We start from the raw sequence: 25,130 nt of genomic DNA, 5'->3' as shown, positions 1-25,130 counted from the left end.
AATCGAAATCAGAACTATGCGGTTCTGGTTCTACCTTTTTGAAGAACCAGAACCGCCGGTTCTGGAACCAGAACCAGAACCATCTTATATGGTGCGGTTCTGGTTCTACCTCTTTGAAGAACCAGAACCGGCGGTTCTGGAACCAGAACCGTTGGTTCTGGAACCGTGGCCATGCCTACCTCCACCGACCATGCGAAGACCTGGGCGTATTCTCTCAACAAGGCCTTCAAACCTTCCTTCTCCTCGGGGGGCAACCGCGCGCCTATGCGTATCACCTGGTCTGGCCGCTCTCCTCTCAAGGGGAATTCCTCGATTTCGTCCTGGGTGCTCAGTTGCCGGGCCTCGTCCCCCGGGATGTAAGGCTCCAGGCAGGCCGTCTGGGCGATCACGTTCTCCCGTCCCTGGAGCATGGCCAGATAGCAGGCTCTGACCACCTCCGGGTCACCGTGCACCTCAGCTATCCCATCCGGGTGGGGAACTTGACGCTCAGGTGGAGCGTTGAGGGGATAGCTCGGAGGGCGTTCAGAGCAGGTCGGCCCAGAAACACGTTGTATGGGGACTGTTGTTTGACTACCACAAAGTTGACAGGGATGGTCCGGCACTTGGGGGCCTTCCCTACCGTGACCATCAGGGTAATCATCCCCTCCGGGTTGATAGGGGTCCGGTGAAGCCCATCAATGGCATCCGCACTGGGGTGAGCTGGTCGTCCCTCAAGCCGAACTCTTTAAACACCCGATAGAACATAATGTCGACCGCACTACCCTGGTCGATATACACTTTCTTCACCCGATAGTTGTTGGTGACAACGTCTATCACGATGGCCTCGTGGTTCCCGGACGCTAGGGGGACCGCATCCCTTGACCCGAAGGTGATCTCCTCGTCCATACGCAGGCGTTTCAGGGAGTCATCCCCCTCGGGGAGAGGTCGCTTGTTCTTCCGAACTGTATAGCTGTCTCCCCCTGTGGGACCGCCAGCAATGGTATTTATTACCCCTGCCAGGTTCTGGGTGTCCTGGTCGGGTGAATAGCCCCGGGGTGCCTCGCGCCGGTCTAGTCTATCCCTGCGCTGGCCCTCGCCTCTGTCTCCGCAGTGGGCGTGTCCGAACTCCCGGCCCAAGCGACCTTGCAGCACAAACCGCCCTAGGAAACCACGCTGGACAAGGTTTTCGATTTCCTTCTTTAGGGCCCAGCACCCCTCCGTGTCATGCCCGACGTCCCTGTGGAAGGCGCAGTATCGGTCCTGGTTCCTCTTATTTCGGGGTGTCCCCATTTTAGGCGGCCGATCTCCCAGGCCTTCTGCCTCCATGACAGCTAGGATCTGGGCCCTAGGTCGGGTCAGGGGGGTGTAGCCCTTGTCGGGGATTGGTGGCGGAGCGGGTGCCTTCTCCTTTGAGAGCCGATCAAAAACGTTCTTCTTGGCCAGGACGTCCTTGCCCTCTTGAGGGTTTGTCCGGCCCTTCCGATCTCCGAGCTCCCGATCGAATTCCTTCTTCAAGCGGCCTGCCTCCTCAACATTAGCGGCCGCGTGTGCCCGGGTTAGGAGCTCCTCCAGGTTTACCGGAGGCTTCTTGGCCAACTCGTAGAAAAGCTCTTCGACCCTGAGCCCGTTTGTGAAGGCGGCCATGATCACCTTTTCGTCTTTGTCCCTGACCTGCAAGCTCTCCGCGTTGAAGCGGGTCATGAAGTTCCTCAGCGACTCGTCGGGCTTCTGGCGGATAGACATCAGGTGGGTGGCGTTCTTAGCGTAGGTCTTCGAGGAGACGAACTGGGCGACGAACTGCCTGGCCAGCTCGGGGAAACTCCTGATAGACCCTGGTGCCAAGCCCTGGAACCAGAGCCGAGCCTTCCCCTTTAGGAACATGGGGAAAGTCTTGCAGCGGATCTCGTCCGCAGCCGTTTGCAGTCGCATGTGCGTCAGGAAGACCGAGAGGTGGTCTTTCCGGTCCGTTGAAGCGTCATACATCTCGATGCTAGGGATTTTAAACCTCCGGGGGAGCGGGCAGTCCTCTATCTCTCGGACAAAGGGCGAGGTCGAGTAGTTGTCCTCGTACGGCTTCGGCCGCAGGATTTGTTCGATCTCGTCACGGATAGGCTTCCCCTGGGGAGGGTCGCGTGGTCGGCTCTTAACAGATCAGGAGGGAGAGCGTTCCGGGCCCTTCCGTGAAGGCTTTCGCGGCGAGGGGTTTGTTGGCCGGCTTCCAGCAGGCCGGTCACGGGAGCGCCTCTCGCTGTCCCCGACCACCGAGGCCCGAGGGCGAGGCGAAGTCCGCGGCCGCTTCCGCCTGGGGGGTTGGTCCCGGGACTCATCCTCCGAGGGATCGATGTCAACATTCTTCTTCCCTCTGGCCCTGGAGGTTTGCGCACCCTCGGCCTCATCCCCCTCCTTCGCCTGCTGGATCATGTCCTCCGGCATAGGCAGGTTCTCCGTCACGAACTGGAGGATCTGCTGTCTCCGCTCCCCGGAGAGGGTTGAACCTCCGGCACCCTGAGCCGCCCCGGCCTCCTTTTGCCGGGATCCCTCTCCTGCTCCGGGGTCGGTGGTCTCCATGGTCCGCTTCGAACGAGTTCTCGCCATCAGCACAAGTCACACTTACCTTTCGTTCCCACAGACGGCGCCAACTGAAGAAGCACGGAGCTTCCCCTGACCGAGCTGACCAGATGAGCTCGGAGTGCTGATGGTAGAGCTGGTTCCAAGCCTACAAAACAGTCAAGAGGGTAATCTGAGGGGGGCCCTGAGGTGGTCCCCGAGGGCACTCCGACGGTCAAGTTAGCTCTCCGGTGAGTAGTGTTCACAGGAAGTAACAGTCGGGAGTAATCTGCCAATAGTGAGCGTACCTTGTACAGTTGATGTGTGCTACCATTTATACCTCCAGGGGAGTCCGTCCTCCGTACGTCGCGGGACATGCCCAGGATAGTCCCCATCCCGCGTTCAGGGGGATCATCCCCGATCTTCTCGGGACAGCCCTCCACCCCTGCGGAACCCTAAAGCGTCCGGCCCAGGGGTGCCCTCATGGGCTAGGGGCCTGAGCCCAGCTCGGGCCAGCTCTGGGCTGCCACATCTGTAGGCCCAGGCCGGGGCCTCCGCACATGTGATATCGATGCCACCACTAGCACTTCTTCCCTCCACAATCTTCCAAAAAAACCTTTGAGAGCTCAGCTCCGTATCCAGAATTCTCCGGCCAATCCTTCAGAGCTCCACTTCACCGCCAAAGTTCAACCATGTCGCTAGCGGTTCAGTAGCTACAATGCCAGATACCCTCCACCACCATTCCACCTCCTCCTCCACCACTCCCCCTTTCATCACCCCAAAATTTCCTTCGCTTTCCTGCCCCAAGCACGCCCATTTGGCCCCTCCTCCTCCGCAACCCGATTCCAATTCCATCTCCATTTCCATCCCTTCCACCGCCCCCCATCATCCAGTTCCCAGGAAAATAACAACATTGCCCCTCCTCTCAAATTCCAGCTCCTCCAGGAGAAACTCCTCTACTTAGACTCCCTCGGCCTCGACTCTCTCTACTGCCTCGCTGCCCACTCACCTATCCTTTTTACTCCTCTCTCCCAGATCAAGTCCCTCGTCAAATTCCTCCACTCCCTCGGCCTCACCACCCCTGATCTTCGCCGCGCTTTTTTCATGTGCCCCGACCTTCTGGCCACCCCTCTCAGAACCGTCTTGAGACCCGCCGTTACTTTTCTCCTCTGGGAGGCCCACGTCAGCGGCAAGGATCTTCGCCACGTCATCAACCGCCGCCCCCGCCTCTTCACTTGCAGCGTCAACCGCCGCCTTCGCCCGACCCTTTACTTCCTCCGAGGTACCATTGGCATTGACGATGTCAGCAGGTGCGCTCCTCTTCTCTCCTGCTGCGTCGAATCCAAGTTCATCTCTCGTCTCGACTATTTTTTGAAACTTGGGATACCCAAAAGGGAGGCCATGTCGCTATTTCGGAGGTTTCCGTCCCTGTTTTGTTACAGTATATAGGAGAATTTAGAGCCCAAATTCAATTACTTCGTGGTTGAAATGGGAAGGGAGTTGAGGGAGTTGGTTGATTTCTCACACTATTTTTCGTTTAACTTAGAGAATAGGATAAAACCAAGGCACAAGATGTGTGTGGAGAGGGGGGTGTGTCTGTCATTGCCTGTGATGTTGAAGTCTTCGGAGGCCCGATTTATGGATAGGTTGGAAGTCTGTTGTGATTCTTCGGTTCCTTTGGCAACTTCTCCATTGTGGTGCAAAATGGTCAATCTTGATATTGATGTAACATAGGAAAAATCATAGTCCTGTATACATTCTCTACTGCACTGCACTTGTATCTGCTTACAACAAAATAAGGAAAAGTAAATACGAAATTCCATTTTTTTGTTGAATTTGATCGATGTTTAGATTTATTCTTGAGATTGCAGCTAAAAATGGAATTCTGGATTCTGGCAGTATAATCACGCTTACAGTTCTATTTGTTAGGAGTACTTCGAAGTTGCTATGCAAATTAGTTTTAGCTTTTACATCTTCCTAGTCGTATCTTGCATCTTTTGCCACCTTTATTAGACTGCCCGGGTGTCATCTTTTGGACAACATCTGGGAGGATTTCGAATATTGTATTTGTTGGGAAGGTAAATATGATTGGGGATGTTGGCAGAGTGAAGCAGTTGATTGTGCTTCCTTCAGATTCTGCTGCTTAATCAGTTATTCTTGCAAAGCACATAAAAGAGTCTTGGAGGATTTTTGTGTTTTGGGTGCTTATTTGCTGCGATTATGTCATGCTTGTATCGCTTTTGAATGCTTGAAATTTCAATTTTGTTCCACCCTTGTATTCCAAGAAGGGGACGCTTCGCGCTTAATATGACGTTTAGTTTAGATTTGTAGGTCGTGGAGACAGATAATTTAGGGTAGTACCTTATGGTCAGAGGGACTACCAATCGGGTACTTAAGGAGTGATTAGAGGGGAGCTCTTAGGATGATTATGATTGGAGGGAATACCAATTGGAACTTAAGAGAGAGGAGCTCCAATCGGGTACGTAAGACTGGTTAGAGAAGAGTTATTTATAGAGTTAGATCCCTCTGTGGATCAAAGACGATGAATTAAAAGTTGTGCATTTATAGAGTTTAGACTCCTTTTCATCATCATGTAGACTCAATCTGTCATCGACTGCCTGCTCTCAAACAAACTAAACTTAAAATTATTGTTGTCAACAAAAGCGTCTGCATATATCCCTATACATCCTTACTTTCATTCTATAAATACCCGTATAAATTTATAGTTAAGTAGTTATTTGTCCCTTTAATTAGTGAGATAATAGCTTAGTACTAATCTTAAATATTATACGTAGTTATGTAGGCCACATAAAATTCCACTAATAGCTTGTTGCCATTTATTTTGGGGGTTGTGGTTGAATATCTGTTTCTTTGTGTTGCGTCGCATGATTTTTTCTACACCTGAGGAGATCCCAGCGTTTGCTATTGAACGTGTATTACAAGGACGAGGGACCTGAGGAGATCCCAGGCAATTCACGGCCTGGATGAGGCCTCAAAATTTTGTGCGGCTCAGATCACGTCTTGTAACTCAATTTTCACGCCGTGTGGGACCCACAAAAATGTTGTTCTAGTATTACTCGCTATTGTTCTATTGTTACACCTTGTACAGATGATGTTACACCATGTATAAATGGTGTTACACCTTCCGGAGCGGTTGTCAGAACAACCGCTCCAGCCCCGCGTCAGTATTACAACTGCTACGACTGCAGGACATGACACTATGAGTTTCGAGTTTCTTACACTGGAATATGCATATGCCCGCGCCTTCTGCTTCATGCGCGAAAGCTTTAACGATTGTTGAGTTACAGTTGCACTAAAATTACGTTGTAGCAAATCCACTAGATGTGCGCCTCCCCAAAAAAATTACAATTACATATCCTGAGGTGAAAGAGATGGTAAATGCAGGTGGAAGAAAAGAGAGAAAAGAAAACAAGGATGGACGGAATGTTGATGGATGGAATGCATCAAGATTCCATTCATCAAGATTGAATGTGAGCCCCTCAAAATAAAAACCAAGCACTTGTTCTTGTTCGATTATAGCTGTGAAGACTTTATTTCTGAATTTCTTGATTCCGTGTGGAAAATATTTGTAGCCTGATCCAACAATTCAATGAATTCCTTCACTACCGCGTAGTAAACACCTAAGCTTTTTAATCTCATTTTTAAGTGTGTGTCTGAAAAAAAAAAAAAATAAAGTGTGAGCCTCTCCGGACCTTGTGTTGGGTATAAGAATTAGTCGTGGTTTAGAATACTTGTAATCTCTTTATGTCTAATCTTATCCCAAAAAAAAAAGAAGAGTTCCCCAGTCCCTAGCTCTGTAAAGAGCATGTCGAGAAAATGAGTTTGCTTTCTTCTTGCTCTCGCATGCTTTCCTCATTCCCTTCCCAAAATTGCCAAATTGTGAAGTCTAATGCTCTAAGCACGACTCAATTGTAAGAGCGTGAAATTAAGCCAAATTTTGATAATCATCAAAAGTACAAAGATGAAGGCTCTAATGGATTTGGTTATGTAGAACCCAAAAAAATATATAGGAGATATATTTGACAAAATGACTATGAGGGGAGGCAATTCACACACATAAAAATATGTGTGGGAGAAAATGAATAATACTAACAATATATCTTTTAATCACATCATAAGAACAAGATTATCAATCCTTCACTTTTTTGAACTAAACACAATAATATGACTCTCTATTTATAGATTAGATGACCTGATAAATAAGTCTTACAACCATAAGAAATTTCTTAATCAAATACTAATTCATAAATAATAAAACTACCATAACTTGACTTCAATAGAATTACTAAAACCCTAACTTGACTAGAACACTACTTAATAATAATATGGAAAATTTTAATTTTGAGTCTTGATTTAATGTGTCAACATTTTTTCCCTTAAATCAATCTCTCTCTTGGATCTGGTTCACCGTCATCATGATCAATAATATCTCTTGATTTTTGCTATTGCAATATTTCACGCACCTGACAAATTTATCTCGTTACTCAACTTATTTTTCACTTGCAAAAATATATCCACGCTTCTAGATATGTCAACTTATTTGACAATTCACTTTGTAATATTGATAATCACAATTCAACTAACAAGATTTTTCTCCGATCTATGTCGTCACAACCACAATCAATTTGACAATTCTTTCGAGTCAATTTTATGGCCCAATCATCACAAATTAGACATACAATTTATAACTCCCTATTTATAGATTAGATGACTTGATAAACAAGTCTTATAATCATAAGAAATTTCCTAATAAAATGCTAATTTTTAAATGATAAAACTACCATAACTTAACTCCAATAGAATTACTAAAACCATAACTTTACTAAAACACCAGTACTATTGTTTGGATAGGGTCTTATTTGAAATAATTACTGTAGCACTTTTTGTGATGTGATGTATGTGAGATAAAAAGGTGATTGGGAATATAAAAAGGTGGGTTGGAAAATGTGTTTATGATGCAAGCGAAATATTATTTGGGATAAATTTCGTATCCAAACACCCCCGGCTATACTAAATAATAATATGAAAATTTTTAATTTTGAATCTTGATTTAATATGCCAATAAATTATGGGCCTGTTTAGAACCCCAAGTTTTTTTTAAGTTCATATGTTACTAGTTTTTTAACAATTTTTACTACAAAAATCCAAAAAACTTATCAAAATTTTTAACCTACACACTTAAAAAAATTTTCCCTTCAACTTTTCTAATACACAAAAAATTTCCTTTCAACTTTTCTTCTTTTTCCTCTCCCACCCAACTCACCAGATCCTCCGTAGCCAACCACCACATCGACCGGGAGTCTTGGCAGAAACGCAAACTTGTCCCCAATTTCTATTTCACCGCACTCACGAGTCCTAAAGGTGCTGACTTTACCGTGTTCGCCGCTGTGCACCCAAACGGGATTCTTTCCGATAACTTGGAAACGAACCCTGTTGGGTTCATTGGAAGGAGCAAGTTCAAATGCCACGTGACGCGGGGAAACGATTTTGTCATTGGATTTGAGACCCAAACCCCTTCCCCATTCTTTTCGGTCTTCTTTTGCAAAGGCGGGCGAGGGAAGAGGGATGGAGAGAGGGGAGGATAGGAGTGGCAGGGAAGGGAGAATTGGGGTGGCGGGGGAGAGGGAGGGAGAAGAGGATAGGGGAGGGGGAGGAAGAGGGGTGGCGAGGGAGATGGGAGGATAGGGGTGGCGAGGAAAGGAAGGGGAAGGGGAGAGGGAGAAGAGGGGTGGCGGGGGAGGGAGAGGGAGGAGAGGAAACAGCCGAACAGGGGAGGGGAAAGGGGAAGGGATAAGAAGCGGGAAGGGAGGAAGGACAAGAAAAAAGAAAGAAAAAAAAAAGAAAAAAGAAAAAGAAAGAAAGAAAAGAAAAAGAAAAAAATATTTTTTCATATCAAAAAAATTTTTTTACAACCTTTACAGTAATTTACAGTAAAATTTTATACAAACACTTAAAAAACTCACCTTCCAAACGGGGCTATAGACTAGTAATAGATACATCATGCTTATAGGCCCCCACAGGCTAGGGGGAGTGGCGGAATAAAGGCTAATGGCCATTCTAATTTTTCAATTTTTCCTATTCCTTCGTAAACAGCAGCAGTAACCAGTAAGTAGTAACGAGCAATGTCAGGGGCAGGGGAGAAATAAGTTGGATGATATCGAAAGAGAAGCCTGAATGAGAGATTAGAAATGCGGGATAGGAATGAGTTAAACGGAATGAAATCAGGATTCATTTAAAAAAGGAAGAAAAAAAAACAATGTAGGGGGTCTGATCTCGCGACGTAGCTTAATTTGAGAGGCGGTAGTGACCCGCCTTGGGTGCCATGCTGTCACGTGACCTTTAGGGTTTGATAAGATGGATATATGCTACTGCTGGTAGTGGCAGTAGTGTATTCGCATTCAGCTTGGAGGAAGCGAGGGACCGCTTGCACCACGGCCATGAGCTGTGAGTGTGCAAGATAGTCGGCTGCTATTTAAGGCAGAGGGGAAAGCGTGCACCCCAGGATATTTGCTCATTTTGCAACGCTAGTCCGCCATCTTTTAGTCAAATCAGAAAACTTCCCTGCGGTGTTTTGGCCTTTTTTGGGTTATTCATACATTGTCACTCCCCTCATTTTATTAGATGCAAAAGTACTACTACAAATTAAACTGCATAAGCCCTTCACAAAAAAAAAAAAACATAAAAAATGTTAGAAAAATATTATTTGCATTTCCATTTTTTTAAGAGTTAATTTTATGTATACTAACAATGTATATATTATTACAATTGGATGCATGACATATATACATAATTTGAATTTTAAATCCAAATTTAGATTAGTTGTTGTATATCTAATAGTAACAGTGCATGCACTGTCAGTATATATAAGTTTAATTTCTTTTGTTAATCATAACCATACTATTTTTTTAGTTATTCAATTTTCATTTATTAGGTCACATGATAAAGTAAATGGTTAGAGTGCAAATAATAAAAATTAGAATACAAATAACATTTTTCAAAAAGGTTATGGTTCTTGAATAACATCAAATGCAAGATATTAGTTGTCCATGTATCAATAGAATGACATCACTTCAATTCTAACAACAAAGGACTAATAATTTTGTGGAACTGAGAAGGGAGTTATTGAACCAACATAAAGTTGAAAATCACGATTTTAGAAAATCCATTGCATAGTTTATTCTCCATTTATAAAAATAAAAATTTACTATACCTTTTGATTTACTTATGTATTTACAAATTTGAGCTGTCTCTCTTATATTTGGCACTAATTAAATGATTTAGTGTAAAGAAAACTATTTGTATTAATCAATTGATTATACTTTCTAGATCACAAATCATTTCCTCCAAAAATCATATTTAATATTTTTAAGATACGAATATTAATTAACTAGTAAAGGTATTCATCATATATAAGTGCGTATGCATTTTTTTAGCTCTTCCAGCTATAATAAACTTATGCTACTATAGAAAATTCACACATACTATTGTAAATCAAGAAAAAAAATGGATACTATAAAAACCTTATTCTAAAGATTGGCCAACACCACTAAAATTTTAAGATATGTTATATATTGTTATGATAAACAAGCGTAAAACAAGAAAAGTTACACATAAAATATGCACATCAAACTAAATTAAGCATCCTTGTAGTTCCATGCTTAGTGTTTTAGGGTTAAAACACTGTATTTTCCCTTAAAAGGAGCCAAAAAAGAAAGAAAGAAGTGTATAAAGTTTCGAGGTGCAAATCACATTATCATTAAAAGTAGAAGGACCAAAACGCCAAAAAATATTCCACGACATTCGTGTCGAATGCCTTTTCATTTTTGTCTACGTTCCCTCCACATCTATCCGAACCAAAATTCCCTCCCTTCCCTCGTTTTCATTCTCCTCTCATACTACTACTAGTAAAAACATCACATAATACACACCTCCCCCCACTACACCTCTTTCCTCCTCGTTCTCACACACTACACGCACTAAAACCACCCGCCACCTTCCCACTCCAATTACCCAGACGCGCTTCCGATCAGTAACACCCACCGGGGAACGGCTTGGGTTCTTACTGTCAGTTAATTGGACCGAAAACATTAAGTAAATTGCAATTATAATAATTTAACGGTAATGTCTACGCCTCAAGCTCCGTCAAGAGGGGCTGCTGCCGGGGGCCGCCAGATTCCGCAGCCGATCAAGCGACACTTACCTTTCTCATCTATGAAGCCGCCTTTCGTTCCTCCCGAGGATTACCACCGGTTCTCCACCCCAGCTGGCGCCGGCACTGAAACTGTCCGGATTCAGGACGCCGAAGCTATCGTTGTCAAATCTCCTGTGAGTTCCGTTCTAAGCCTATGTTGTGGATTTGGTTAATAAAACCGTTTTTGGGTTTTTATCCAACCTGAAGCCTCATTTTCGCTCTGTCCCCGCCGCCCCTCACAGCCAAAGAAAGAAAATGATCCGCTTTTATATAGGATTATAATAACACGTATGAATTGCTGTGTTTTTCTCTAGAACACTCGGTACGATTCGATTTGTAAGTTGAGCATTTTGAGTTTGAGTGTGAAGACCTGTGTAATTCAAGCAGCCCCTTTCTGTTTTACGATCTAGGTTGTGGATTAGAAATGAGATGTGGAAGAATTCAAGACTGGAAAATCCTCATTCCATCAGAAGAATCGAGCTGTACTTGTAACGGATTAGATAAGAACTTCCTAAAGTACAGCTCGAAGTTTCTAACCTTTTTGTATCGGATAAGAGAATAGGCAGCTTCCTAATTGTTGTCATCGAGTAGCCTTTCTGGTCTTAATGCTGTACAACCGCTCATCGCAATCATTTTCCTCCCATCCCCTCTAGCAAGAAATACTAATCCAACGATATTGCCGCATTTGAGCTTCCTTGCGATGGGAAATGATACCAATGTGCTACCGGATAGGATTTGACATGTAACTAATCAATGGTTACTGGATATTAGAAACAAGTCTGGCTGCAAAAAACTTGAAAAGGACCATAACATTGCTTGCATCCGCAATCCTCAATTCGTAAATGTGAGAAATTGCGGAGTGAATTTTGTTAGCAACATCTCTTCCCATAAATACTGGACGTTGTGTAAGGATATACTGTTACTAACCACTTTAATGGTTTTAGGTACCTTGATCACAAGTATTTCATTAGTTAAGGTTTCACATTGACCTTTCGTCATTAATTCTTTTGTATTTTTATTTAAACCTTGATTGAAGCTTGCCTTGTCCATCTTATGCAATTGCTAATCTCTCCTCAGCCAATAAAACGGAAGTCCAGAACAGATAATCATGAAGTTTCATCTACAGACTGGGCTGCTAGTCCTGGGAATACTCGTACAGTCAGCAGCCCAGTTTGCACTCCTGTATCTGCCAAGGGAGGAAAGGCATACGGCAGATCAAAGGTCACAAAAGGGGATATGTCTGGACCTTCAACTCCTTTGTCCAATGCAGGTATGATATGGTTTTGAGGAACTGCTTTTTGATCTGACTCGGGAAAGAGCTTGATTATCATGACCAATTGCTTTGGAATGGTTTATGACAAAGTTCTTTCCTTGTGGCAATGTTTGATTCAACTCAAAACAGTTAATAAGCACGATGGATAGTTCTGTACCAACTTATGCCATTGAAGAAAGCATATGACACGTTGAATTTGTGTTGATGCAGGTTCTCCTGCTCCTCTCACTCCAGCAGGCAGCTGCCGCTACGACAGCTCTTTGGGTATGTTTCTCTTTGCGTCAAAGTGACTCACAAAAACTGGAAAAGCTACTAGCATGAGACAAGTTATTTTCTGATTTGCCTTTCAGGTCTTCTGACAAAAAAATTCATCAACTTGATAAAGCATGCAGAGGATGGAATTCTGGATCTGAACAAGGCAGCAGAGACGTTGGAGGTGAATAATCTCTGTGTTCATTATATGTCTTACGTGTGTAGTCTAATTCGAACTCAGTTTTATGATGTTTCAGGTGCAAAAAAGACGGATATATGACATTACAAATGTTCTTGAAGGAATTGGTCTAATTGAAAAGAAATTGAAAAACAGAATCCATTGGAAGTAAGGTTTCTCGTCTTTACTATGACATGGGACATTTTGGCATTTTTTGTTCATCTCTCCTTCATCAAATTAAAGTTTATCAAGTAAATGAAGATTTCACAACTTACATGGAAATTTCTAAATTGGCTACATAGGGGCCTTGATGCATCAAGACCAGATGAAGTGGAAAACGATGCTTCTATCTTACAGGTGCTATGAACAACTAAACTTCGACAGATTTTGCATATTATTATTTTAACAAGTTTAGAGATGATGTCCCCTCATATGCCTTCAATGACCTCTTGCAAATTGAGTATCAGTCTTTATCCTTGATATCTTCATAAACAAATTTCCTCATATGTTGATCTTTAATTAGATTGCATTTCATAATCCTTGTCTGCAGGCAGAAGTTGAGAATCTTTCCATGGAAGAACGAAGATTAGATGATCGCATCAGGTTGTGTAGTTTGTTATCTTTTTAAGCAAACTGTGCTCCTGAAGGTTGTAATTTCGTGCTGACACTTAGGATTGTTACAGAGAGATGCGAGAAAGATTGAGGGATTTGAGTGAAGATGAAATCAATGAAAAGTAATTTGTCCTCCTGCACTTGATTACATTCTCGAATGCAGTTTGTAAAACTTCTATACCAACTAATACCTGTGTCCAACATTTTGACTGCTATAGATGGCTTTTTGTGACCGAAGAGGATATCAAGACTTTACCTTGCTTTCAGGTACTTTTTTATTGTTTGGTTATGAGGCAATGCCCCTTCAATGTGCTGGTAAGACAAATAATATGGAAAGAAGTTCCTACTATTATGCTGCATATTTGTATGTTTAAGTTTATTCATGGAAGTAATCCTGCATTTCTTTGTATGGCAGAATGAAACTCTTATAGCAATTAAAGCCCCACACGGTACCACTCTAGAAGTCCCAGATCCTGATGAGGTAAAACTTGGAAGAGAACTTCATGTACATATTTACACTTCAAGTAACTAAATTGTGTGAATGCAGGCTGTTGATTATCCACAAAGGAGATACAGAATAATCCTCAGAAGCACAATGGGGCCCATTGATGTCTACCTTGTCAGGTAATTGTTCTAAACTATCGCAAATTCTTAATCGTTTGATAATTCAAGATGGAATTTTTTTCTCGGTTTCAGTTAACCTTTTAATTTTGCAACATCTGTCATTGCAGCCAATTCGAGGAAAAATTTGAGGATGTAAATGGTGGTGAACCATCAATGAGGTATGCACTTGCTTCCAGTTCAGGTTCAAATGACAATCCAGCAGCAGAGACAGCTGTTTATGAAAAGACTGGGCTGGTCGTAGGCGAACTGGCAGAGCAGGATACAAGAATGGCTGCTGATCTTGATGCTTCACATGACTATGCTGGAGGAATGATGAAAATTGTTCCCTCAGAGGTTGGTGTGAGTCAGTTAACTCTTAATCGTTTCAAACACTAGGTTTATTGGAAACCTAATGTTTATGTACCTCAGTAAGTTTGTTATTAATAGGTTCAAATAACTAAAGTGAGCAACTGTTTGTAATTCCAGGAACTCAACTTTGCATTCTCTTCTTTCCCTCTCTTTAAAATAGCCAACTTCTTTCTGGCCTAAGGGCTTGGCACTTCTCATATTACATCAGAGTTTGCACTGTACCTGATTGCAAGCATGATTCAGTAGTTCTGAATAACGCCGTTGCCCGCGGGCGGCCTCTCTTCTTTTCCTGTTCCTGTTCCTCTTCCATCCTGATTTTTTTAGATGGTTAATCTTTGCTAGCTGCTCCTAATTTTTTAGTTGTAATCTGATCCCAATATAGATTCCATTGGTTTGCTTTTGCTATAAATAAAATGAATTAATCAGATTGACATAGATTTTTTTTTTCCTTGAAGTTAGTGCGTTGAATTATCTCTTATCCTACTAATTATGCTTTTTGTGCCTGTGTACAATAAAACTGATGCTTTTGCTTTCTTAGAACGACGCAGATTACTGGCTTCTATCAGATGCAGGTGTTAGCATCACAGACATGTGGAAGTCAGATGGTATCACTTCTTTGAATGATTCTGTAGCATTGCATACTAATACGTATCATGTTTTCGTGTCTAAATGCTCAATTCTCTGACTTCAACTACAGCTGGTGTTGAATGGAATGGGGTAAATATGCTTCACGATGAATTTGGAATGAGTGACATCAGTGAGAGGCCACAGACACCGCCATCTGGTGTTGTTGACATGACATATCCCGCGGCAAATGCAACACCTAGGTGATGTAATTGTGCACTGAGTTGGATTTTGAAACTCAAGTCGACTTCATCAAGTAGTTGCTTAAAGAGATGCAGGTGGTTTGCATGATGAATCTCTGCAGCAAGGAACTCACAAGAGGATAACAATTTAAAATATGAGGTAAAGCTAATGCAGAACAGTTGAGCCATCCGCGTAGCCCTCTGGCATGGAGGCCAATAGAAGTGTCTGAAGTTCGCTTCAGAAATCTGGATGTTCAAAGTGAAAGAGTATAAGCGAAAGTCATGTGCAAGACCACACATTCAAAACTAAGATTATTTATTTTGTTTTACAGAACTTCACCAGATTCTTTCGTGGAATTTTGCAGTTGTAAAGGGAACTCCCTGAGAAAGGCAAGAGGAGGATTGGGAGAAGCATGATAGAAGTTCATTGTCATTGATTCTATGTCTGTCTCCCTCTGGTAAGATCTGCATGTCTGCTTCACCTGACAAAACATGAAACATGCACTTTGCCCTGAATATAGATAGGCCTCGAAGCGTTTCTTTCGTCCTTTTGTGACGAGGATCACGTTATGTTCCCGAACTAACTGCTGTCAGATTTGATCGCGACTTCTATAGATTCCTGCGATTACAGAATTTTACTTGCAAGTCCAAATGGTCACGTATTTAGTTTTTATTTAATCGATACATGAAATATTTTATTACTACTAAATTTCAAAAAGTTAGAGCAAGAGGCTGGTCACCATCACCTACTTGGAAGGGCGACGTGGTTAAGAATACAAAATATGTCCTTGTTTCAGTACTTTTTAATTGACTTTGTTGCTTAGCTGACGTGAAATTGAAGCTGGGAAGGGATTTTCAATCTGATAATTGAAAATTCGAATTATTCTCACGGCACCTTAACTAATTATTGAAGTGATGAAAGATGTTCTATAATGTGATATGAATTTTAATATTTTTGTGTGTAATTTGACTCGGAGTAATTGATTTTTCCCATTATGATTTAGATCTCATTCTCTGATTCTGAAAATGAGTTTTTAAGCACAAAAGTATTGACTGTCCCCGAATATAATGCAATATGTGATATCTTGTCATAATTCGAATCACAAAAATTCAGGTAAACCCAGAGATTTCTTTAGCTTGTTAAAAACTAAGTGACAATATGAGATTGAGCATATGCTATACAACTTCATCAGAAATACTCATTCTCGGAGTCGTTCGGTAATTCAGCCAAGGGACCTAGCTCAAGCCTAAAATAAGAGACAAACAATTTCATACCAAAGAATTAACTCATTTATCCATAGTTGTTCGTGTAATAACGAAAATTTAATTTTCTGTCCCTATTTTTTTCTTAAAACGTAAAGATTTTGGATTTTGATTCCTTGTCGCTTGTCGCTTCTTAAATCTCATCGTTTCTCCATCTTCTTAAATCTCATCGTTTCTCCATTAGAAAAAAGAAACCTCCTTTAAAGCATCCACAAAATCCATTTCTTAAGCTATCTAGTAGAATTTGGCCTACTTTAAAGCTTCCCCAAAGTCCATTTCTTAAGTTATCTACTAGAATCTAAGGAGGACTTTCATAGACTTTTTCACCGTCAGAAGTTTTCTTCACATTTAGTTCAGAGTTTGAATTCTATATTTGATAGTTGAGAGTAGAAAGAGTGTGAAGAAGTGTGGGAGGATTAAAAAATGAGAATGATATTAGCACTTTTCAAAAATCCTTAAGCACTCCTCTTCTTTTGCATTAGATGAAGTTTGAGGAGTATTTGAAATTTTTTAAAAGGTGCTAGTATAATTTCCCAAAAAAAATGTTATTTACTAGATTCTGGTGGTGTAAGCTTTTTAAAATGATATCAAAACACAAACTGATTTTTAGGTCCTAAGCAAATTTAAAATGCCATTTAAGTTCCAAAACTCAACAAAAATATAAAATCAGAATATTCCTTAAAAATTACTCTACTATATTGGTAGTAGCGTTAGTAAAGAGTAAGGATGTCAATGGGGGCGGGAAGTAGGACGCGGGTGGGGGGAATCCCCCCACTTAGAAACGGGGTGGACACTCCCTCGCCCTGCCACTCGCTTTTAACAAATAAATATATAAAATATATATGTATATAATTATATATATAATACATAATTTAATTAGTTACAACTTATGATAATGATATTATTAGTTATATATATTATACAATGTATATTAGTATATGTAATATAATTGATATTATCAATTATACTAATAATTATATATGTGTACTAATACAAATTAGTAATTGGTTATACTAAATTTATTAATACATTTATACTAAATCTCTAATTACACTTAATACAATAACATTTTTTTCTCAAAAAAAGCACAAGCACGATAATGAATTTGTGATTGTATTTGTGCCAAAAGTGAAAATTTGACTACTTTAGTTGTATTTATTTCATCACGTTGGATTGTATTCAAATAACTTTTGTTTGATTGTTTTTATAAGTTTCAACTGTGAAATTACAATGAATAATAATTTGATGATATGTTGATGTTTTAGTACTTGATTATTTGCTAAAATTTAACTATAATAAAATTATATAACAAATTTTTATTAACCCTACGAAGGCACTCGCTGGGGAAGCGGAGCGGGGGACTGGGGACAAGACGGGGACAGGGGTATTTGTAAGCAACGGGGCGGGGACGGGGGAGGGGTCCCCCGCCCCAATCCCACCCCATTGCCATCCTTAGCAAAGAATACTCGTGATAAATGAAACACTAATTAATGAAGAAAGAGTTTATTAAGTGGTTCAAACCTTAATGCCATTGAACCTAGTTTGGTGGGGTGGGAGGCAAGGGTTCAAACCTTGCCTCCTGAACCCTTGCCTCCCACCAAAATGCCACATTTAAGTGGTTTGCTTCAAAAAAATTCAGGACGGTGTGCTGTACACCCGTTTGATCCGGTGGTGGTTCAGTCCCCTTCGGATTATTCTTGAGTCTCCTTAGGTCCGCCCCTTTCCCCTTAGTTTAAAATAGATTAGATTATACAACTGTTGTTATCTCCGAAGAAAAAAAAAAAGAAGAAAGAGATTTCATATTCTGCATCAAGGCTCATGAACAAAAGGTAACATTGAAAATGAGGCCTTATTAGATTGTGATTTTTTATAGAAAAAATTTATTTTTTTATAAATATATTTTTTAATCATCTTTTTATTATATATATATATGTATATTAAATTGTTATAGTATTTTTTTTACAAAAATCTTTTAAAATAACAATTCAAAATTATCACCTCTCCCTAATAGTATACACCTTTGTTGAACACTTTATTGAAAGCACAGCATAGAAAGGCCAAAAGAAGCAATACGAAGTACTACGCCATTGGCCACTGATTGTTTGACCACCAAAAAAAAAGAAAAAATAAAAAAAAAGAGCGTCGGTTGGGCAAAGTTAGAGAAGGCGACAACAATATTGACTGTTGTACACACCAATAAATAAATAAATATATATATATATATATATATATTTTGAATATACCATACGCCAATAATTGGGTCGATTGTACGATGTACCATCATGGATGCATACATGGATACCCACTACCCCGCCGCCACTCTTTCCACAACAATCCATGAAATCGAATCAAACTTGGACTCGTACGCCTCTCTCTCGCTCTCTCCCTGACCTCTTGTCTCCCCCACTTATTCTCCATAGAGAACAGATTTGGAAGCTATGGACGACGTCGTGGCACCTGCTCCACTGCCAACAACCTCTCAAGACCACCTCCTCCGCCGCCGCAGCAACTCCATGTCCTCAACAGTAGTGCTTCCCAGCAACCTCACCACCATCCACCATCAATCTTCCTCAAACTCCATCTCTGCTACTCCGACTTCGTCTTCTTCGACATCAACTTCATCCTCATTGGTTGATTTTGACTTCATCTCCATCAAGCCCGTCTCATATATTTCCCTCAGGGACCTCCTACCTTCGACGCCTGTTAACTCTCCGAAGCCCAACTCCCCTGCCCAGACCGGCTCCGATATCTCCATAAAAAATCGTCTGGTCAAGCAGGCCGCTTGGGCCTATCTCCAGCCCATGTCCACTTGCCCGGACTCCTCCGCGCGCAACTTCCTCCACCGTCTCTGGAGCCATCTACAACTGCTCAAGAACCAACTCGCGGCTTTTCGAGACTTCTTCGATCTCCACATTTTTCGGAGGCTCAATCAGGCTTTCGATTGGCTGCTCCGGGCCGTTCGTGTTCGGAGATTTAGCTGACCATCCGGCATAAATCTGGACTGAGGTTTTATTTATTGTGATCTCATGGAACGGAAATGTTCAAGTTTTTTTCCCCCCCTTGAATGTAATATAACCATATTGGGGAAAAAGATGCATTGATGGAAAGGGTTTGATCAAGCCCGTCTGTAATAACCAAAGGTTTGATCATTGATGGAAAAAAACAGAAAATAAATAAAATAATCATTTATTAAAAAAAAAAAAAACTACTATTCAATTACAAGAATCTCTCCCTTTTTTCGTTTTGGGGTGTTGTAGTCGTTAAATTTTTCTTGCCTGGGGGACTAGTTTTGTACATTCTTTTAAGGACTAATGGAAGCCTTTGGAGCGTCTAAGTTTGAGGCGGGCAACACGTAAGTGGTGGTCCAAATTAGGCTCCTTCTGTTCTGAGGCCTGTTTTGGGCTTGACCCGTTGTCCGATTCCGTCTCCATGTCCATATCGATCTCGGACGGGCCCTCGCTTCGGACGAAGTGTGTTTGGTCGTGGAGATTGACATGTACTGGCTCTGATGCGGTTGGTTGGGTGGCGGAGCGGTGGGCTTTGAATTGGGATGTCGGGGGGACTGGCGGCCGCCTCTTGTCGGACGGCTGCTTGAGCCTCCGGAATATTCCACCTGCTGATTGCGGCGTGCTGGGACTTGGGGGGGCAGCCGGGGGAGTTTCTTGATTTTGAGGTTTCTGCAAATGTGATCACAGCTAAATTTAGTTGGCCGGAAATGGGGGGCAGGCTCGTAGGATCAGAAGGCGCAAGTCGCCAAATTTGATTTTTATTACTAGACAAGAGATGAAGGGTGAGGGTGGGCCAACTGAAAATAAAAGCAAAGGTTGAGAATTTGGGAGACTGATGGCTTCGTTTCGGCACCGGTTTATGCGTTAAAAGTTGAACAGCGGTAATGATTGTATCTCAAAACGTGCCAACTGGGTGGGGGTTCTCTTAGTCATGATGATTAGGAGGTGTATGATTCCAGTACTCGTGAATTGTGGCATGCGCTAAAGATAAAATGCAAATTAAATAGATTGTAGGGGGGAAAAACTAAACTGCGAATCAAAGGATGAAATGAACCCCCACCAAGGCAGGCATGTCAAATTTAGGATTTGGGCTCAGCCTAAGGAAAAGGCTAGTAATGTTGTTACCGCTGGGCTGCTCAGTCGAAGCTTTCCAACATGAGTAGCCAAGAAATCAAGAGCTTGGAAGAATGTTGTCTGCCCCAACTGCGTGCAATTTTCCCAATAATAAACCAGCAGGTCCCAGGCTCTGGCCCTGAATTCCAGTAGATTTCGGTCAATGTCCGTCTCATGCTTAATCATGTAAGGCTTCAATATGGTATCATAGACGTAGCCAGATCCCTGACAAGAAAGTACACCGTGTCAAAAAATTATCGTTACGATTTAATATATATAAAATAAAAAAAAAATAGTTAAAAAATATATTCACGTAGTTCCAAACAAAGCCTAAATTAACTCCATCGTAGTCCAGTTTACCTTCGTTTTTGGATACCACAAGTAGATGAACAGAGCCAACTTCATCTCCCCGTACATGGGCAACCTGTAAACCCGAAAGGCCGAAAAGGGGTTTTAAAACGACTATAAAGACGGCCACAGAAATCAAATTACCAAGGTTGAGAAAATTTTTAAAGAAATTGAAAGGCTTAGATACCATGATACAAATATATCACCAATTCTCTCCAAAACTGTGACCAACGCCACCAGTATCCTGCAGCCATCATGACAGAAGACCTCATGAGTCACTACTCCATTTTACATCCACAGATCACACTATGGTACACTGTAGTAGCAATGCAATTTTAAGTACACAAATCCAATGAAAGGGAATGGGATGAATCAATGATGGCTTTTATGCCAAAAAATTCCTATTAACAGATCAGACCTTTAAGAATTTTTGGCAAATGGTTACTCAGCAAAAGTAAGATCTAAAGGCAAGATCTAACCCATATTTGCTTACTTCCAGTTGTGTAGTCTTGATTTAGTTCTAAAGTCCAATTGCACTAATTCTCTCAAGATTAAAACATGCAAAGCAAATGGCAGCGTTTAGTCAAACAGAGTCGAGCATGTTTAGTGGTATTTTGTTCATTAAGATGGTCACTTTCTCAACCCAACTTGGATAATGTGCTAAGGTCGCTTTCAAACAAATTAACCGCAACTAATCCAAATAATAAGCACCTGGTCTTTACTTTGCAGGCCCTAAGAACAATTTGATGCTACTTGCTAATTATTGGTCACCTTTCAACTCCACTCTATGCAGGAAACTTGACTTCTCAAATAAGACATGTGATTGGACCAGAGCCTAGAACTACTCTACCTTCATAGAGTGTCCTAAATCTAAGAAAAACTACACAAAATCAAATTACTGCTAGCCCATAAAAGTTTACAAGGTTTACCTATAACAAAAAAAAAAAAAAAACATTATTGACATGATGTTTAAAAATCAAACAGAAGTAAAAATTTCGGGATGGGCTCTTACCAGTATTGACACCAAAATCGGAGTTCTTCAATCCCTACTCTGTTCTTCTCCACAGTTTTGAAACATTCAAAGGCAGGGTAAGCATACCCTAGAACCAACCTGCCATTATTCATCACCAAGATTTAAGTTAATCATTCTCTTTTAACTCAACTATTCAGGGATACCATTACAAACAAGTTCCCAAAAGTAAAAGATGAAAAAGAAAGAAAAGAACAAAAGGCACAAACAGAGAGAATCAACGAAACAGTGGGCATAACAATAAAAAGAATTGGATCAAGACAGCATACACTAAAATTCTGGTGATGAATTCTCCTAACATCTTTAATGAAACCAAAGCCCTCCCTCTGCTTTCCTGCAACACCCACGTAATCCATGTGATTGACCGCAACCAGTCAAATGATTCAGTAACCATGAAATCATAATGATAACAAGAACCAACATAAAGACCAGCATTATTCATGTTGAATAAGAGGAAGAAATGTGAAAACTGAACCTTCAATGAGTTGTGCAGTCTTGATTTAGAAAGTACGACGGAACAAGCAATTGCACCCACCAAGTTTCTGATCCGCCACCAGGAAATATTAAATGGTTGACGGAATGAGCAACTGCACTTGTAGAGGAACAAAAAAGAAGCAAGATCAGAAATATTGCTGCCCAGGAAAAAAAAAAAAATCGCAAAGCACAATCCTATTGATAGCGATTCCCGAAAGGCAAGAGAAAAAGAGGAAAGATGAAGGGAGAATGATAATAAAGGTAAGAGATTCTTGAGGCAAAATGGAATTGTTTATGTTACCTTGGTGCAGAGGAAGAAGACTCTCCGGGTGTTTGAATACCGAAAACAAACACCCCAGAAGCGTAGGAATCGAAGGGAGGAAGAAGAAGTCGGTTATAAATAGTTATTTTGTATGCAGATATACGAATGATCAAAATGATGATTGCGGTGCGCTCTGCCCTGAAAGACAAGTAATTGGATTATAAATATTGGACGTGCGAAAGTATATAAATATGAGCCGGTTGACGATTTTTAAGATCGGGTGAAACGTAGAAGACAGGGGGATTAGTGACTGAGCGAGGACGCTTTCTCCTAGGGGATTTCTTGCCATGGACGCCTTCTCGTTATTTTACACGCAATAATTTCAGTGGAAAGTGCTACCGAAACAAGTACTGATAATCAAAAGTAGGATTTCTTGAGATTCTTCAAACGGATTTTGACCAGTTAGCCTGGGTTACTTGTGGTAAGGGGGGCTTGTTTGGCAAATCATAACCGTCAAACCAGGGTTCAATCCGGGGAATGGAATTCATGAGAAGTAGAAGGAGCCGACACGTTGTAGTGGAAACAGAGAATAGTTCAACTTAGACCTTAGGATCGATGGAGAATAGGTCAAAATAGACCTCAAAATGGATGGGGAAAGGCGAAGTCGTTGATCTTCTGGACTTTATTGAGTATTCTAAGCTTCAGACGTTCGATTTGTCTACTTCATCTCCCAAGTCATTTTTTAGTAATTTTGGAGTTGGATAATTTGAGTTATATATATATATATATATATATATAGGTCTTAGGCGTCATTTGGTTAAGCGACTGTAACTCCCTCTCTCCTGTATCTTGGCAGCAGGTTACGGATTCTATCCAAAATGTTAAGTAGCCTAAATTTTAATACTACTTGTTTTCAGCGATGATAAAGATTGAAACAAATGCTTGTCCTAGAAGGATAGTAGTTATCATGAAAAGAACAGGTGACTTTTCTTTCTACAAAGAGATAAAAAGTAGGCCGAATTGCCATCATTGTTTTGCCTCGGCGGTCCTTAATCTACACCCTCATGCGTTCCCTATTGCTTGTGGATCATGCAAGATTTTTTTTTTTTTGGGTTACGATTGAATTCACTGTTGTAATTTACCAAATAAACCTCAGTTGTGTTATGTGTGACTGCAGCAATGTGGAACATGCAACATACAGATACAACAGTTTTGAAGAACTTTTTGGGCTTGTAACCACCGTCATCAATGATAAATCCAGGGTAAGTATTAATTCATACACTCTCCCTTTTCTGGGCTTTTGATTTTGCCTTTTATGTACGTGGAAGCCGCAGCAGGGAGCTCAAGCGCTCAACCATTTTGAATAGACACAGCTCGTGTGGTGACTGCCTTTGAATCTTTATTCAGGTCATCAGATCGACTCCCGCTGATAATGTGCTGTGTATCTTGGACAGGCTCTGCATGCATAACTGCAGGGAATTAGTCAGGATACTCTTGTGCCGATTTAAAAAAAAAAAAAAGATAATGCAATTTAAACGCCTGCCATATAGATGATGCTCTATCTATATCCATGTCTGGACTGAAACGCCTGCTGTTTTGTCTTTGCCTCTTTGCTGACGGGATACCTGAACACAAGCAATCGTTAGGGCAGTTGTGTTAGTTGAACTATTAACCAACCAAATTTTGGGATTAGTTGGTAAATATATTCTTATATTCTGTAATTAAAGTTATGCTTTGGTCAAGGATAATGGTATGAACGCATTAAAAGTTGCAGAATAATATAAGGTCAGCATCGTTGGCATCATATTATTATTATGGTCACAGTTAGAAGACACGTGAATTACTTACTTTTAATTATTACTAGTTTCCTTTTTCCATGCTTCAATAGTGGAAGCACTGTGCTTCCTTAGCCTTGCAATTCTCACAGCTTCATTCAAGAGTTTGTGCTTATTGAACAGCTTCACATTAATTTATAATATTTGAAAATCTTACAAAGAGTTAACTTGCGGTATAAGTGTCTGTCCAAAAGATTAAAAAAAATATTGAGGGTAGAAGTGTATGGATTTAATTAAAGATATATATATATATATATATTTGCAGCGTGCGATGTAGATTGCAAATAGAATACGTAGAAAGACTTGAAGAGCCTCTAAGCTATTGCCGTTATCTACTTTTGACTCCTCATCTAAATTTTGTTTCCGATCGGCTCTTGAACAATTAAAACTGCACATTTTAAGGACTTTCGGTGACTTTAGACATAAATTTGACCGGATTTAAAGGGCATTTTTGTCCATTCATAATTGAACCTTTGGGACCAGTATCAGAAACCCTCAAAAGTGGTAACCCTTCAATTTCTTAAGCGCACTATTAGATTTTTCTTCACAAAATCCTGTGAAAAAATTTGTGAAGAAAAAGCTGATAGTCTGCTTAAAAAATTAAAGGGTTACCTCTTTTGAGGGTTTCTGATATTGGTCGTGAAGGTTCAATTATGAATGGATAAAAATGCCCTTTAAATCCAATCAAATTTATGCCTAAAGTCATCAAAAGTTCTTAAAGTGTGTAGTTTTAATTGTTCAAAGTTCAATTGAAAATGAAATTTGTATAAGGGATCAAAAGTAGACAACGATAATAATAGTTTAGGAGCTCCCTAGGTCTTTTACTCTTCTCCTTTTCAAAATATTTCTTTTTCTCCTTTCCAGCAAAATACGAACCAGAAAAAGAAAAAGGTAGAAGGAATGAAAGAAAATCTATGATATGCAAAATCACCATAAAAGAAAAGAAAAAGCGTGATGGGCATGCAA

The 25,130-nt window shown here is 41.1% G+C and overlaps 3 protein-coding genes and 1 pseudogene across 7 annotated transcripts; 2 read left to right on the top strand and 2 right to left on the bottom strand.

Annotated features, from left to right (window-relative positions):
• Positions 1 to 636: 636 nt before the first annotated feature.
• LOC140008184 (uncharacterized) lies at positions 637 to 1,962 on the bottom strand. The gene has a single exon (XM_072051745.1). The coding sequence runs from the start codon at positions 1,960 to 1,962 to the stop codon at positions 637 to 639; it is 1,326 nt and encodes a 441-aa protein (XP_071907846.1).
• Positions 1,963 to 2,674: 712 nt separating this feature from the next.
• Positions 2,675 to 4,352, top strand: LOC140008183 (protein SEEDLING LETHAL 1, chloroplastic-like; annotated as a pseudogene).
• Positions 4,353 to 10,401: 6,049 nt separating this feature from the next.
• Positions 10,402 to 15,464, top strand: LOC140003780 (transcription factor E2FA-like). 5 transcript variants are annotated; one of them, XR_011815746.1, is made up of 14 exons: positions 10,402 to 10,872; positions 11,816 to 12,008; positions 12,222 to 12,275; positions 12,362 to 12,447; positions 12,521 to 12,609; positions 12,744 to 12,798; positions 12,992 to 13,044; positions 13,125 to 13,175; positions 13,272 to 13,320; positions 13,469 to 13,534; positions 13,601 to 13,677; positions 13,785 to 14,084; positions 14,564 to 14,630; positions 14,723 to 14,792. XR_011815746.1 is itself a non-coding variant. In XM_072052387.1 (14 exons), exons 1-14 carry the CDS (start codon positions 10,669 to 10,671, stop codon positions 14,744 to 14,746), a joined length of 1,284 nt encoding a protein of 427 aa, XP_071908488.1. In that variant the 5' UTR covers positions 10,402 to 10,668; the 3' UTR covers positions 14,747 to 15,464. The 5 variants fall into 5 exon arrangements, 4 of the variants coding, with proteins under 4 accessions (XP_071908488.1, XP_071908486.1, XP_071908485.1 ...); XM_072052387.1 differs by having other exon boundaries at positions 13,785 to 14,010; positions 14,574 to 14,630; positions 14,723 to 15,464; XM_072052385.1 differs by having other exon boundaries at positions 13,785 to 14,010; positions 14,723 to 15,464.
• Positions 15,465 to 18,660: 3,196 nt separating this feature from the next.
• On the bottom strand, positions 18,661 to 23,083 carry LOC140008354 (putative HVA22-like protein g). The gene is made up of 8 exons (XM_072052383.1): positions 22,369 to 23,083; positions 22,069 to 22,180; positions 21,863 to 21,927; positions 21,576 to 21,674; positions 20,751 to 20,807; positions 20,576 to 20,639; positions 20,228 to 20,440; positions 18,661 to 19,771 (listed from the first exon to the last, which is right to left on the bottom strand). The coding sequence occupies exons 3-8, from the start codon at positions 21,892 to 21,894 to the stop codon at positions 19,403 to 19,405; spliced, it is 834 nt and encodes a 277-aa protein (XP_071908484.1). The 5' UTR covers positions 21,895 to 21,927; positions 22,069 to 22,180; positions 22,369 to 23,083; the 3' UTR covers positions 18,661 to 19,402.
• Between the last annotated feature and the right edge of the window lie 2,047 nt (positions 23,084 to 25,130).

The sequence above is a fragment of the Coffea arabica genome, chromosome 6c (genome assembly GCF_036785885.1).
Source record: "Coffea arabica cultivar ET-39 chromosome 6c, Coffea Arabica ET-39 HiFi, whole genome shotgun sequence".
NCBI lineage: Eukaryota > Viridiplantae > Streptophyta > Magnoliopsida > Gentianales > Rubiaceae > Coffea > Coffea arabica.
The sequence above is the reverse complement of the archived record's forward strand: the minus strand, read 5'-3'. Positions and strand labels throughout refer to the sequence as shown.